General features: G+C 40.5%; 1 protein-coding gene across 1 annotated transcript in view; it reads left to right on the plus strand.

Moving 5' to 3' along the window:
- LOC110075059 (myosin-4) overlaps positions 1-15,961 on the plus strand; it is a 32,496-nt gene extending 16,535 nt beyond the window's left edge. The window contains exons 15-40 of the mRNA XM_072990423.2: positions 227-397; positions 949-1,255; positions 1,354-1,421; positions 2,166-2,253; positions 2,353-2,470; positions 2,889-3,012; positions 3,099-3,235; positions 4,189-4,444; positions 5,103-5,345; positions 5,445-5,621; positions 5,703-5,848; positions 5,953-6,043; positions 6,128-6,517; positions 7,318-7,444; positions 7,993-8,111; positions 9,930-10,126; positions 10,818-11,001; positions 12,109-12,274; positions 12,419-12,543; positions 12,689-12,997; positions 13,096-13,299; positions 14,125-14,250; positions 14,339-14,509; positions 14,782-14,886; positions 14,999-15,094; positions 15,673-15,961. Of these exons, the coding sequence (XP_072846524.1) occupies positions 227-397; positions 949-1,255; positions 1,354-1,421; positions 2,166-2,253; positions 2,353-2,470; positions 2,889-3,012; positions 3,099-3,235; positions 4,189-4,444; positions 5,103-5,345; positions 5,445-5,621; positions 5,703-5,848; positions 5,953-6,043; positions 6,128-6,517; positions 7,318-7,444; positions 7,993-8,111; positions 9,930-10,126; positions 10,818-11,001; positions 12,109-12,274; positions 12,419-12,543; positions 12,689-12,997; positions 13,096-13,299; positions 14,125-14,250; positions 14,339-14,509; positions 14,782-14,886; positions 14,999-15,094; positions 15,673-15,828 (4,401 nt within the window). The 3' untranslated portion in view covers positions 15,829-15,961. The remainder of the gene's footprint in view (positions 1-226; positions 398-948; positions 1,256-1,353; positions 1,422-2,165; positions 2,254-2,352; positions 2,471-2,888; positions 3,013-3,098; positions 3,236-4,188; positions 4,445-5,102; positions 5,346-5,444; positions 5,622-5,702; positions 5,849-5,952; positions 6,044-6,127; positions 6,518-7,317; positions 7,445-7,992; positions 8,112-9,929; positions 10,127-10,817; positions 11,002-12,108; positions 12,275-12,418; positions 12,544-12,688; positions 12,998-13,095; positions 13,300-14,124; positions 14,251-14,338; positions 14,510-14,781; positions 14,887-14,998; positions 15,095-15,672) is intronic.
- Positions 15,962-16,264: the final 303 nt, after the last annotated feature.

Raw genomic sequence — 16,264 nt, forward strand, 5'->3', positions numbered from 1 at the left:
CTCTGGAATTTAGGTCAAATATATAGAGAATTCTGCTGAATCATGAATGCGAAAAGACCCACATGAGACCATGAAAAGATTTCATTAACAGTCTAGTTATCAGGTTACAGATATACCATAAAAAGCAAAGAACCATATTAAAGCTGTTTTCAGATATTGAGGTACTAAAACATTCTTGGGTGTATAAGTGTGAGCATTAATAAAAATCTGTCTCTTCTTCTTGTAGTTCAACAGCTTAGAGCAGCTCTGTATCAACTTCACCAATGAGAAACTGCAACAGTTCTTCAACCACCACATGTTTGTGCTGGAACAAGAGGAGTACAAGAAAGAAGGAATTGAATGGACTTTCATAGACTTTGGCATGGATTTGGCTGCTTGCATTGAACTTATTGAGAAGGTATTTTTCCAGTACAAATACATGTGCTCAATATGCTCTGAACTATTTTATGTTGCTAAGCTATCCATGGAAAAAGAGCACATTGCTGTTACATATGCATCATCACTAGTTATGCACAGTACTCCCATAAGTGCCCCACTCTGCTTATAGGACAACTGCCAACACAGAGCTTGGTGACAGGAAACTCCAATGAATGCACTATTACATAGAGCAGCATAGGGTGGATGCAGAAATTTTCTAAGGATGGTGACATATTTTTACTTTTGCTTTTATTTAATGTTTAGGTCCATCATTGCTCTTGTACCTTTAGTTTTTATCTGGCTATAATGTCATATTAATTTAATGACATTTTCTAATTTGATTATACAGTATATTTTATTATAAACCTCCCAGAGTAGTGTTGTGGTACTAATATGAGTGGTATACAAATGAAAGTAAAAAATAAAATAAAATGACTGTTCATTGACTAATGGACATGCTTTTTCATAGTTGAGTATTTCTAAACAGCTAATTTCTAAGCAGTCTTATTTTTTTTCTATTGTTCTTTCCAGCCCATGGGCATTTTCTCCATCCTGGAAGAAGAGTGCATGTTCCCCAAGGCAACAGACACTTCTTTCAAGAACAAGCTCTATGATCAACATATTGGCAAATCTCCTAATTTCCAGAAGCCCAAACCTGTCAAAGGCAAGGCTGAGGCTCACTTCGCTCTGGTGCATTATGCTGGCACTGTGGACTATAACATCAATGGCTGGCTGGAGAAGAACAAGGACCCCCTGAATGATACAGTGGTGGGGCTTTACCAGAAGTCTTCTATGAAGACTTTGGCTTTACTGTTTGCTGATCGCCCTGCGGATGCTGGTAATGACTGTAAAATCAATACTTGGAGGGTTTTTTGTGAAATTAAGTAGATCAATTTTTTAGTAAATTGAAATCTCGTTAAAATTTTCCAATTTCAGAGGGCAGCGGCAAGAAAGCTGCAAAGAAGAAGGGTTCCTCCTTCCAGACTGTCTCTGCTCTTTTCAGGGTAACAAACAAACAAACAAATATTTTTTTCCTCTTTGAAGATTGAAACATACCAATTCCCCCCGTTTCTCAGTATTTACATACTAGGCTATTTTGAATAATCTTGAAATACTAAGGCAGATTGAATTCATGGATCATGTCTCTTTTTTGATCACACTTAAAATCAAAACATGTCCACACCTGTCAGCAAAATTTGAATAATAATTCAAATAAACATACAAGTCCCTGAAATACTCTTGGATAGTCAAAAACTGGTGGTGGTGGTGGTGCGGGGGAAGAATCAAAACTTAAGTACTGAATAGCCACAGAAATCTGAATCCTTATATGTCACACTTGGCTTCACTTCCAGGACACATCTCTGTATTTCTACTTTACTTAATAGTTAAGGATAAAATCCGAAAAGCAATGTGCCCCTGCCATTTTTCTTTCATGGCTCACATAGGCCTTTGTTTGACATTGTTATCACAGATGTTCCCATTGACATGGAGATAACCCTAACCCTAAACCTGACCAGTAACTTATTTATTCACTGAAAGTGCAGAAGACTATACACCCCAAACTTCTAATAAAGCATTAGCTGCACCTATTAGGAACTATAATAACTTCAGTGGAATCTAAATGCTATGTCTCTAATGTTGGATCGAGCTATCCTCCCCACCAACTTATTTGTATACACTTCTCCTTCGCATGCACAGATTCCTGCTTTGGTTTGTTGCACTGATGTATTTGATGTCTTGTTCTACAGGAGAACCTAAACAAATTGATGACCAATCTGAGAAGCACTCACCCGCATTTTGTGCGCTGCATTATTCCCAATGAAACCAAAACACCAGGTAGGACCTTGAGTTGTAAAGACAGATAGAGGTGTGGTATTGTTTGCCTCTCCAGATTGCAGCCTTTGATGCTGATTACTGTTTTGCCTTGTTTGAAAGGTGCAATGGATCACGAGCTTGTGCTGCACCAGCTGAGGTGTAATGGAGTGTTGGAAGGCATCCGTATTTGCAGAAAAGGATTCCCCAGCAGAATCATTTATGGTGATTTCAAACAGAGGTCAGCTTGGCCCTTCTATAATGCTTTGAGCTATACATGGCATATGTTATTTTTTAAAAGCTTTAATTGCAGAAACAGCTAACAGAATTTAACTAGATCTTATACCCACTCACAGGGAGAAAGCACTACCAAAATTGGTGGATTTGGTTCTGGGTAAATATGTACAGGATTGTACTGTTAGTCTTGATGAGAATCGCAGAAAAGATTTCCCTAATGAATCAAGCATTCATGGTTTTTCGATATGTTCTCAATCATTCCCAATGTGTTTTCAGAAATAAACCATTATTTTAAAGCAGTTTATTTTTGTGTACTAATAATCCCTTCACACTGTTTTGAAGGTGAATAATGTTCACAAACTGCTCCTTGTAAAGCAGGTGATTCAGTGACAAGATATCTGTATCTTTTATTTCCTCTGCAGGTACAAGGTTTTAAATGCCAGTGCCATCCCAGAGGGACAGTTCATTGACAGCAAGAAAGCTAGTGAGAAGCTTCTTGCATCCATTGATATTGACCACACCCAGTATAAATTTGGACATACTAAGGTATAACATATGTCCAAAGCAAGCAAGCAACTTGTAAACTTGTGTGGAGATTGAGTGTGACATTCAACAACATTTCTTTTCTGCAGGTGTTTTTCAAAGCTGGTCTTTTGGGTCTTCTAGAAGAGATGAGAGATGACAAGTTGGCTCATCTGATAACACGTACACAGGCTGTGTGTCGTGGGTTCTTAGCAAGGGTAGAATACCAGAAAATGTTGGAAAGAAGGTATGACCCCTGTGCTTATTTTAAGAAAAGCAATATCAGATGACTTGTTTTTGTGGGTCTTCATTTGCTTGTGTAAAAAGCAGTTCTGTCTCCTGACACTCTGTGAACTTCAACTCATACATGATATGCTCTTCCTTCAGTTGTGGCTTGGATTCATAATGGTATACTTAACTATTAAAAACAGATTTCCTTATGTTTCTAAACTATGTCACCTCAAGTGTTAGAATGTTAAAAACTGGACTTCTGAAAACCATACATTTTTCAGATCGCATTATTTTTTTTGTGCTCTCTCTTCTATAGAAGTTAAATTCAGGAGGGAGGTTGTTTGCATTTTCTGACAGAGAAATAATCTTAAATTCAGTATTCTTTTGAATAGCTTTTGACATGTAAAATTGCCATTATATAGTCTTCTGACATAGAAACATTGTGGCCTCAAAATAGATCTCCCATTTTACATTCTATTTTTTCCTGTTTACTTGATACAATCGTATTAGGATTACTAGATACAATCGTATTAGGATTCTATCAGAAAGTAGGTAATATATATCCATTATTGGAGCTTTAATATTTTATTTTATTACATGATCAATAGGGAATCTCCTTTTGCACTGCCTGCTTCAAGGGACTCTGTAAAAGTGTCATTAGAGTTTATATTTAAACTATCACAGAGCTGCCCTAATTCACTGACAATTTTATTATTTCATTGATTTCCTTTATTCTTTTTTTTCTTGCTGCTTCTTCAAGTTTTTTTTATTACCTTGGATTTTTCTTACAATTTTTTGTAGCCAGAGCAATTCTTGGAATTTTATTTGCAAACGTCATTTTGGTATCATGTATTTTTTTTAATGTATCTGACAGTTGGCAAAGTCTTTTGGCCATAAATAATAAATGTTTCATTTGACTGGACTATTCTGCTACATAGCATTCAATACATATCTTATTCTTCTTGACAGAGAAGCCATCTTTAGTATTCAATACAACATCCGTTCCTTCATGAATGTCAAGCACTGGCCATGGATGAAGTTGTTCTTTAAGATAAAGCCTTTGTTGAAGAGCGCCGAGGCAGAGAAAGAGATGGCCACAATGAAAGAAGAGTTTGCAAAAACGAAGGATGAACTTGCAAAGTCAGAGGCCAAGCGGAAACAGCTGGAAGAAAAACTGGTGTCTCTGATGCAAGAGAAGAATGATCTGCAGCTCCAAGTCCAGTCTGTAAGCACACTTTGTGACACTGAACATCCTTGTTCTGTTGACTTTCTGCCTTTTTGATATAGGAAAGTTGCATGGATAATATTTGGGGCCCTTTAGGTTTTCTAAAAATTACAGCTCCATGTAATAAATATAATAAATCTTCAAATATATATGCTACACATTCCTGGCAGTGAGTATAATGCATCTGGCCATATATACACAAAACCCTTTTGGGAATATTGTTTATATATTTTGTTTGGCCTGTTTGTAACTGGTGTGTCTGATATGGAGTAAAAACTGGTGTTCTGGTAGTATTAAAAAAAATAATGTACTCATTGTGGGAAAAGAGTATTAAAAATTTCCCAAGGTGGTTTCTCAAAACAACAGTACTGTTCACCTAATATACATCATATTTGCTTTGATAAAGGAGTTTGCTAATAAAAGTACTTTGTGTTATTTTTAACAATGATAAATATTTTATATAAATTTCAGTTTGGAATCTGAAGATTATCTGTGCAAAAATCCACTCAGGAAATGGATTTTGGAAAGGCAGTGAGACATTAAAAAACTAAAGAAATGTATCATTATTTCCAGAGACACTACTAAAACCATTCTTCACTGTTAGAAATAAGAAAGAGACTAATAGAAAGGGGGAAACAGCCTGATGGATTTTTTTCAGGAATCTGATGCTGTGGCAGATGCTGAGGAGAGATGCGACCAGCTGATCAAAACCAAGATCCAGCTGGAAGCTAAAATTAAGGAACTGACTGAACGGGCAGAAGATGAAGAGGAAATGAATGCTGAGCTGACAGCCAAAAAGAGGAAACTGGAGGATGAGTGCTCAGAACTGAAGAAAGACATTGATGACCTTGAGCTGACTCTGGCCAAGGTTGAAAAGGAGAAGCATGCCACAGAAAACAAGGTACATACACCCCGTTTGACAAAAACTTGCCAAATGGTAAAAGGCATTTGCACAGGATAATACAGTACAATGTGGGCTCTACTTATTCCCTTCTAAAAGGTCAAAAACCTCACAGAAGAGATGGCCGTCTTGGATGAGACCATTGCCAAACTGACCAAGGAAAAGAAAGCCCTTCAAGAGGCCCATCAGCAGACCTTGGATGACCTGCAGGCAGAGGAAGACAAAGTGAATACTCTGACCAAAGCAAAGACCAAGCTGGAGCAGCAAGTGGATGATGTGAGTGAAACAACACAGAGAAGTACAGTTCTGAGGTAAAGTATTAGAGCAGCAAAATATTTATCATCTCTTTCTCTTCAGCTTGAAGGGTCTTTGGAACAAGAGAAGAAGATCAGGATGGATCTAGAAAGAGCCAAGAGGAAGCTGGAAGGAGATTTGAAACTGTCCCAGGAATCCCTAATGGATCTAGAAAATGATAAGCAGCAGCTGGAAGAGAAGCTTAAGAAGTAAGTAACGTGTTCTGTGCAAGAGCCCTTAGGAAGCTACCCTGCTACACATCCCTCTTAGCAGTTCACCTGGAAAATAACACTTGATATCTTCTTGCATAAAGGAAAGATTTTGAAATCAGCCAGTTCCAAAGCAAAATTGAAGATGAGCAGGCCTTGGGTGCCCAGCTTCAGAAGAAGATCAAAGAGTTGCAGGCAAGTCAAGCTCCCTTGTGAGTCAATGAATCCGTTCATCTCGGAAAACATTTTGACTCTAAATGGCTACTTTTCTCCTTTTAGGCTCGTATAGAGGAACTGGAGGAAGAGATTGAGGCAGAGCGTGCATCTCGGGCCAAAGCAGAGAAGCAGCGGGCTGACCTCTCCAGGGAACTGGAGGAAATCAGTGAGCGTCTGGAGGAAGCTGGTGGGGCAACAGCAGCTCAGATCGAGATGAACAAGAAGCGTGAGGCTGAATTCCAGAAAATGCGCCGCGACCTTGAAGAGGCCACTCTGCAGCATGAAGCCACTGCCGCTGCCCTTCGCAAGAAGCACGCAGACAGTGTAGCTGAACTTGGGGAACAAATCGATAACCTTCAGCGAGTGAAACAGAAGCTGGAGAAAGAGAAGAGTGAGCTGAAGATGGAGATTGATGACCTTGCTAGCAACATGGAGTCTGTCTCCAAATCAAAGGTATGTTGCTGCCATTTAAAAATTGGAAACAAAGATGCCTGAGAGACATTTATACAATGTTATATTGGATTAGATTCTGTCCATTGTGATTGTTGATGTGTTTCAACATGGTTTGAGCTTTTAATGGGAATGCCTCTGCACAAAAGACATTTTAGATTTAATGAATACGCGAAGGCTTTCACGTCCGGGATCTAATCAACCACACTGACAGATAATCTCTCCCTCTCCCCCCCTCCCTCATCATAACAAAAACATGCTGATCACCCTATCTCCTGAAAAAAAAAAGACAAAAGCCGTCCCCACAGCTATAAATACTATCCAACAAACACCAACGGAGCATGGACAGAGTTCCTACTCCAGTCCTCTGAAGATGCCGGCCGCAGAGACTGGTGAAATGTCAGGAAGAATAACCTTCAGAACATGGCCAAAGAGCCCAAAAAACCCACAACAACATTTTAGATTGATGTTGTCTTGCTGCTGATTAGACTCTGTGGTGGGTGCCTCCACCTAGGCAACATGAGGGCAATTTTCTTTTTAAACGGGAAACTACATGGACCTTTAGGGTATGCTGTTCTCCAGTTAAGTAAAATGGTGGTGTTTCTTTCTGGGGAATTATTGGAGAATTCTGAGAGGTGGAGCCCATAAAATCCAAACGGCACATCTCATTCCTTACCCTCACATGAGATGGTGGACATTGTTCTATTTGCAATGATGAAGTGAGGTTCACCAGTTTGTCCAATCATCTTCTATTAGTGGAACAAATCAACTCACATTATTCTTTCATTCCTGTACACATTTAGGCCAATCTTGAAAAAATGTGCCGCACCCTGGAAGACCAGCTTAGTGAGTTTAAAACAAAGGACGAAGAGCATCAGCGTACGATTAATGACCTGAGTGCTCAAAGAGGTCGCCTACAGACTGAAGCAGGTAAACGGGTCAAGTAAATAATAGGAACTCTGAAAGTTTTGTGAGGATATTACTGATTCTGAAAAACACAGCAATCTTTTCTCCTACTTTATATGCCTCCTTGACTATGTAAAAGAATTGCTTAATTAAATATTTAGCTGACTGAATAGTTCAGTGGTTTAGATATCTGGCTTTGGGCCAGAGGTTGGGAAGTCAATTTCCTAGTGTGCCTCCTGGGAGAAGATCCAGCCTGTGTAGTCAAGTTGCACAATCCCAGGATACCCCCAGAAGAAGAGAATGGTAAATCTCTTATGTGTATTCTGTAACCAGAAAACAATGCAGGTGGTTGCCATAAGTCAGAATTGGCAGGATGTTACATCATCATCATCATCATCATCATCAATAAATAATAATAATAATAAATACTAATAATAATAGATACTAATAATTATTAAGATATATGTATTAAACTTGAACTGATCACATGAGTGAAAGAAGATGAATAAATGAAAACTCTCACAAATTATACTAACATAATTATCAAATGCTATGGTACATTCTTGTTTCAGGTGAATACTCGCGACAGGTAGATGAAAGGGACAGTTTGATCTCCCAGCTTTCCAGAGGCAAGCAAGCTTTTACTCAACAAGTGGAAGAACTGAAGAGACAACTTGAGGAAGAGATAAAGGTGTGAACTTTGAATCAAGGCTTTCTTTTATGGTCTTTCACAATACCAGAAGCATGTGTGAGGGACCCTTTGTTACTGTTTAGTTGTTAAGTCGTGTCTGACACTTTGTGACCTCATGGACCAGAGCACGCCAGTTTCTCCTGTCTTCCACTGCCTCCCGGAGTTGGGCCAAATTCATGTTGGCAGCTTCGATGACACTGTCCAACCATCTCATCCTCTGTCGTCCCCTTCTCCTCTTGTCGTCACACTTTCCCATCATCAGGGTCTTTTCCAGGGAAATTTCTCTTCTCATGAGATGGCCAAAGTATTGGAGCCTCAGCTTCAGGATGTGTCCTTCCGATTCGATTTCGATACCTTTATTGGCATATGAACAGACGACAGGAAAACATAGGTACAAACAAACAATAATCAAAGGGAAAAGTAAGGTGAAAAATACTCTCAAAGCAACGGGGAATATCATAGATTATGGGTTAAAATAGAAATTTCCAATAGATATCCAGCAACGGCAGATGTAATCAAAGGACAAGAATCCTTCCAGTGAGCACTCAGGGTTGATTTCCTTTAGAATGGATAGGTTTGTTCTCCCTGCAGTCCAGGGGACTCTCAAGAGTTCCCTCCAGTACCACATTCAAAAGCATCGATTCTGCAGTGGTCAGCCTTCTTTATGGTCCAGCTCTCACTTCCATACATTGCTACTGGAAAAACCATAGCCTTGACTATGCAGACTTTTGTTGGCAAGGTGATGTCTCTGCTTTTTAAGATGCTGTCTAGGTTTGTCATCACTTTCCTCCCAAGAAGCAGACATCTTTTAATTTCATTGCTGCTGACAACCACCTGCAGTGATCATGGAGCCCAAGAAAGTAAACTCTGTCACTGCCTCCATATCTTCCCCTTCTATTTGCCAGGAGGTGGTCGGACCAGTGGCCATGATCTTAGTTTTTTTGATGTTGAGCTTCAGACCATTTTTGCACTCTCTTTTTTCACCCTCATTACAAGGTTCCTTAATTACTCCTTACTTTCTGCCATCAGAGTGGTATTGTCTGCATATCTGAGGTTGTTGATATTTCTTCCAGCAATCTTAATTCCGGTTTGGGATTCCTCCAGTCCAGCCTATCGCATGATGTATTCTGCATATAAGTTAAATACAGCCTTGTCATACTCCTTTCCCAATTTTGAACCAATCACTTCTTCCATATCCAATTCTAACTGTTGCTTCCTGTCCCACGTATAGATTTCTCAGGAGATAGATAAGGTGGTCAGGCACTCCCATTTCTTTAAGGACTTGCCATAGTTTGCTGTGGTCCACACAGTCAAAGGCTTTTGCGTAGTCAATGAAGCAGAAGTAGATGTTTTTCTGGAACTCTCTGGCTTTCTCTATAATCCAGCGCATGTTAGCAATTTGGTCTCTAGTTCCTCTGCTTCTTCAAAATCCAGCTTGTACTTCTGGGAGTTCTCGGTCCACATACTGCTGAAGCCTGCCTTGAAGGATTTTGAGCATAACCTTGCTAGTGTGTGAAATGAGTGCAATTGCACGGTAGTTGGAGCATTCTTTGGCACTGTCCTTCTTTGGGATTGGGATGTAGACTGATCTTTTCCAGTCCTCTGGCCACTGCTGAGTTTTCTAAACTTGCTGGCATATTGACTGTAGCACCTTAAAAGTGTCATCCTTTACCAGGACCCTTACCAGTTCGTTAAAACAAGTCTCTCTCATACAAGATTACCCTTAGTTGAGTGCTTAAGAATTATGTAGAACAAATTCCATTTTCTAATGCCTACTCTGAAAATGGTGCAATCTGTAAAACCATATTAATTCTATAGGCCAAGAATGCCCTGGCCCACGCCTTGCAGTCTTCTCGCCATGACTGTGACCTCCTTCGAGAACAATATGAGGAAGAGCAGGAAGCCAAGGCTGAGCTGCAACGTGCCATGTCCAAGGCCAACAGTGAAGTGGCCCAGTGGAGAACCAAGTATGAGACGGATGCCATTCAAAGGACTGAAGAACTGGAAGAGGCCAAGTAAGGAACAAGGAGTGGGCAAATGATTTCCAAATAACTGTGTGGATAAGATTAGAAAATATATTCATTTACAGGAACAGCTACATACAGTACTTGCTGGAAGAATGGGAATGGCTATTTTTGAATCTGGGTTTAGTTGAGCAGAAGACCATTATGCTTCTTTCTACTGAGATTTCTGAGTATTGACCATGCCATTCCTCAAGGTAAATGAAGACATTTTGCTGCCAGAGATGGAGCAGCAAATGGTGGCTATACCACGGCCCATCCCACCTTATCAATGTGAACAATCCTCAAAGTTAGCCAAATGTGCCAGAAGGGCCCACACAAGTGGATCTCTTCCATTGCTACACTAAAAGCACAAGGACCTCTAGTGTTAATCCCATCTAGAATAAACCCACTGAAATTAATGGGACTTGTATCAGTAGTGACAAACACATCCTACTATTTTTACTAGTTCTAGTCTAGTTCAGTGGATCAACTCTTTCAGCCCAGAACAAACAAGCAAATAAGCAAACAAGCAAGCAAGCAAGCAAACAAACAAGCACATTGAAACTATTGGGGTTTAAGCTACTTCAATCAGCTTAAAGCTAGGGCTGGCCCCACCATTTTTCAAGTTGAAGTGATTTATTGTAATTGAATGCAGGACACTTAAATATATACAATAAAGAGTGCTGTACTTATACTTTTTCAGGAAAAAGCTTGCCCAGCGTCTCCAGGAAGCTGAAGAACATGTTGAAGCTGTGAATTCCAAATGTGCTTCTCTTGAGAAGACAAAACAGAGGTTGCAGAATGAAGTGGAGGACCTGATGATTGATGTGGAAAGGTCCAATGCAGCCTGCGCAGCTCTAGACAAGAAGCAGAAGAACTTTGATAAGGTCTTGTTGATCATAAGTAAAGAGCAGCACATTGCACAAAGGGTTCATATTTCACTGAGAGTGATCTGCCTGGACCTAGATCTCACCATGGAAACCAAGGTGGCATCTGTGGTCCAGGCAGCCCATTTCCATCTTTGGAGGATTGCCCAGCTGCATCCCTATCTAGACGTGGGGACACTCATGACACTGATTCATGCCCTCGTAATCTCAAGAATAGACTACTGCAGTGCTCTCTACATGGGGCTACCCTTGAGGCTGATGTGGAGACTTCAACTGGTCCAGAATTCGGTGGCCAGATTAATAACTGGGGTGAAGAAATTCCAGCACATCTCCCCCACTCTTGCCGCCCTTCATTGGCTACCAGTTCATTTCCACATCGACTTCAAGGTTATGATGATAACATTAAAAGCCCTAGGTTTAAGACCTAGGTACCTCTGAGAATGCCTGCTCCCTCCCAGATCTGTCTGAATCCTCGTTCTTTACAGGCAGGGCAGTTGAGGGCCTTTACCTTGAAGGAAGCTCGGAGGGAAAGAACAAGAAACTGGACCTTCTTGGTGGTTCGCCCCCGCCTATGGAACAACCATAGATACTGAGATCCACCTGGCACCCTCGCTGGATGGGTTCAAAAGAGCACTGAAGACCTGGCTCTTCCGCCAGGCTTTCCTGGAGCTCCAGGATCTTGCCCTCCCTTTTTACCATCCTCTCCATCACCCTTTCTACTACCTTTACTGCCATCTGTTTTAATTTCCCTATTTGTTATGTATTAATTTATTTTTATCATGTTTTTATTCCCCCCCCCCTTATATTGTTGTTAGCCACCCAGATTGGCTTCGTTGCAAGATGGTGTGGGATATAAATTCAAACAAACAAACAAACAAACAAACAAACAAACAAACAAACAAACAAACAAACAAACAAACAAACAAACACATTCTACTCTGTTCAAGATCCATGCTGTGGGGCTTCTAAATTTGGGGGCTGAGCTGGAATGATTCCCCAGCACACAGCATCACTTCCTGTGTGATCAGGCATGCACCTTTGCAGCCATTTGATCGCACTCTAATTCATTAACTATCTTTTGCTGGGGTTTTTGTTTTTGTTTTGTAGATTCTGGCTGACTGGAAGCAAAAATATGAGGAAACTCAGTCTGAACTGGAAGCTGCCCAGAAGGAGTCTCGCTCTCTCAGCACAGAGCTCTTTAAGATGAAGAATGCTTATGAGGAATCATTGGACCACCTGGAAACTCTGAAGCGAGAGAACAAGAATCTCCAACGTAAGGCCATCATCTTTACACAGGCATTCAGCAGAGCTGGTCCATATTTGTAATTGCAGCTTTCTATTTGACTTTTTAATATGTAAATAAGCAGAGGAGATTGTAATGGCTTTCTATTTGACTTTTTAATATGTAAATCAACAGAGGAGATTGCTGACCTGACGGAGCAGGTTGCTGAAGGAGGAAAAGCTATCCATGAACTGGAAAAAGTGAAGAAGCAGATTGAACAAGAGAAAATTGATCTCCAGACTGCTCTAGAGGAAGCTGAGGTACATATATCATTACGGAATTATTTTGGGGGATAAATCAGGAAGCATTTATCCTAAACACTGTTCTCTGAGCTACCCTAATGGATTAAAAAAACAGAGTATATACAGACTTCCACCATGTGTCCTCTTATTCTTTGCTTTCAAGGCCTCACTAGAACATGAGGAAGGGAAGATCCTCCGCATCCAGCTAGAGCTCACCCAGGTGAAGGCTGAGATTGACAGAAGAATTGCAGAGAAGGATGAAGAGATTGATCAGCTGAAGAGGAATCACTTGAGGGTGGTAGAAACCATGCAGAGCACACTGGATGCTGAGATCAGGAGCAGAAATGAGGCTATGCGGCTCAAGAAGAAGATGGAGGGGGATCTGAATGAAATGGAAATCCAGCTGAGCCATGCCAACCGCCAAGCTGCTGAGGCCATGAAGAACCTCAGGAACACACAAGGACTGTTAAAAGTACGTAGATATATATCTAGTTCTCAATCCAGGGAACAATTACAACTGTTGCTTTGCCAAGGGCTCCCTGACCATAACATCTTAATCAACTTTCCCAGGACACACAACTACATTTGGATGATGCCCTCCGTGGTCAAGAAGATCTAAAAGAGCAGTTGGCCATGGTGGAGCGCAGGGCTAACCTGATGCAAGCTGAGATAGAGGAACTCCGGGCAGCTCTGGAACAGACAGAGAGGGGCAGGAAAGTGGCTGAACAGGAACTGCTGGACGCCAGCGAGCGTGTGCAGCTCCTCCACACACAGGTAACTGAACATCTGCTTTTTCATGGGTTCATGAAATCTCCCAAGAAGATGTGAGTAAGCCATTACTGCACAAAATAAGTAGATGGAAGGTAACTATTTCTTTGTTCTACAAACAGCTGCTGTGGATTATCTATTCTACTTAAGAACAAATGATGTACAAGTCTTCAGTCCTTTTTGGAATGTGACAGGCTACATTTTCTTGTCCTGATGACAATAAATTTCATCAGCTGGATTTCCATTATATGACCAATAAATTTCATCAGAACATTTAAAATTTATTGTACAATAAATTTTATTATTAAAATTTATTGTAAAATTTAAAATGTTCCTAGCATTTCAATATCACTTTTAAATGAGGACTATGATGCTGTTATTAACTATAATTATATGATTAGATTCTTAATGAAGACTTCGTCAGGAGTGTTGAGGAAGTTTCATAATTACACCAAGGGTAGGAAATCTTTTTCAGGCTGCATTATGTGCTGGTTGAAATGATGGGATCAAAATCCAGTGAACTTCATGTTAAAGCTCATCCTTCTAGTAGCAAAACATTATGTATCAGAATTTCTTGTGGAATGTGTGAAGCAATCAAACAGTGGTGTGATGGGGAAGAGGGCAGGGTGACTAGGAAACTGAGCAGTCTAGATAAGGACTCTGGAAGGCCTGGGGCCTGATGTTCCTCACCCCTCACCGAACTTATTGTCTGTTTCAGTCAGGAATGGATAGTTCCCCCTGCTACTCTGAGGAGAAATTAAGCTCATGTGTGGCATTTTGGAGCAACCAAATGCAATATACAAAAACCTTGGTTGTGTTATTTTCCAACAGAATACCAGCTTGATCAACACCAAGAAGAAATTGGAAACAGATATAGCCCAAATCCAAAGTGAAATGGACGAGATAATTCAGGAAGCACGCAATGCAGAAGAAAAGGCCAAGAAGGCCATCACTGATGTAAGTCGGAAGAAACTTCCTAAGAAAAGATTACTCTGTTTACACCTAACATGTATAGCTTTCTAAATTGGGTGCCTTGTATCATTAGGCAGCCATGATGGCAGAGGAATTAAAGAAGGAGCAAGACACCAGTGCTCACCTAGAGAGGATGAAGAAGAACCTGGACCAGACTGTGAAGGACCTGCAGCACCGTCTTGATGAAGCAGAGCAGCTGGCACTGAAAGGAGGGAAGAAACAGATCCAGAAACTGGAGGCCAGGGTGAGTAAAACTCATAGTGTACATACAAGATTATTCTATGGATAGCCTGTATCCATTTCAAATCCTCTATGATGATTCTCCTGATGATTCTCCACTTCTGTCTATTTTGTGCCTATTTTGTGCCAATGTTGTGCCCATTTTTTCCTCTTGAGCAACTTTGTCAATGTGGTTAGGTATGGAATCTCAGAAGACTTGCACACACATTCACAAGATGTAATATTCTTGTACCAGAATATTAGATGAAGTGCAAAAAATTCATTCTTCTATTTTAGGTTCGTGAGCTGGAATCTGAGTGTGAGAATGAACAAAAGCGCAGTGCTGAAGCTATCAAAGGCGTGCGGAAGTATGAGAGAAGAGTAAAGGAAATGACCTATCAGGTAAGAATGGGCACTTTCAGAAAAAAATCACATGTTTTAGTAGATTGAACAATGGAATGGTAACTTGCATTTTAAATCATTCCTTCCTTCTTTCCTTCCTTCCTTCCTTCAGGCTGAGGAAGATCGAAAGAATATTCTGAGGCTCCAGGATCTGGTGGATAAACTACAACTCAAAGTAAAAGCATACAAGCGACAATCTGAGGAGGCTGTAAGTACAAATAGAGTGAAACACATTGCCTTGACAGTTACTATGTATTGTGTAAACAATGTAAATTTCTTGAATAATAATTGGTTCTTCCAGATTGATTGCTCCTAAGGCTACCAATAGGGGAAAATTAATCTTCAGTTTTCATAATTAATCCTTATTAATTTTTTTCAATAGGAAGAAAGAAAAGGATAGGTATGAGAAGATTATATAATTAACAGACAGTGATTTCTGCAGCACCCTATAATATTCCATTATTCAGGCTGTCCCACTGTACAGTAAAAGCCCCTTTTGGAAACACTCCCAATCTGATTCTAAGCAGATCACACTATTGTGCTTACATTACCAATGAATTGCTGGAAGCATGCCATAAGTATACGTGGGGTCTGAAGGGTTGCTACTTCTCTTTCAGGTTATGGGTTTCTCCATACACTTGTAGTCCTTGAGCTTTTAGATTGATTCTATGCATTTTAAAACGATTTGAGAAGAATGATTGTGAACTACTGTCCAGATGGTTGAGAGCAGCTCAATCTGAAGAAGTCATTTGCCTTCAGAGGTTTCATATCTTTGTCTGTTTACAGGAGGAACTATCCAATACAAATCTCTCCAAGTTCCGCAAGATTCAGCATGAGCTGGAAGAGGCCGAAGAGCGGGCCGACATTGCTGAGTCCCAAGTGAACAAGCTCCGGGCGAAGACCCGAGAAGTGCATAAGAAGGTTATTGTGAGTGAAGAATAAGGTCCTCAAGAAGCTGCAAAGTGACTCAAGAGAAGCGCAAAATGTGAAGCTCTTGGTCACTTCTTGTAACTACTGTCCATTTTCCCTTAGTGTTTAGAAAATAAAGGCTATAGAGAATGTTGCACATTGAAAACGGTTGTGACTTTTTTTAACCTATTGGTTCTATTAGTACAGTGGTCGGAGAATAAATTACCCCAAATGGAATAAAAGTGAAAATCCTGGGGGTAAGGAGCAGAGCACTGTCCCCTTCCCTCCCACCCCCACCCTCTGCAGCCAAACCTCAAATTGTAAACTACCTCTCCCTGTTACTTCCTTGGTTGCAGCAGGGCACTTGTAAATCCTCCGTTCTTTCAGAGATCAGAGATAAGCCTGCTTGATTGGTTACAGCTGTGGAATAGCTTCAGGCAATCAATCAGTCCGGGGCTTCTGAATGACT

This window comes from Pogona vitticeps, chromosome 2 (assembly GCF_051106095.1).
Source record: "Pogona vitticeps strain Pit_001003342236 chromosome 2, PviZW2.1, whole genome shotgun sequence".
Taxonomy (NCBI): domain Eukaryota; kingdom Metazoa; phylum Chordata; class Lepidosauria; order Squamata; family Agamidae; genus Pogona; species Pogona vitticeps.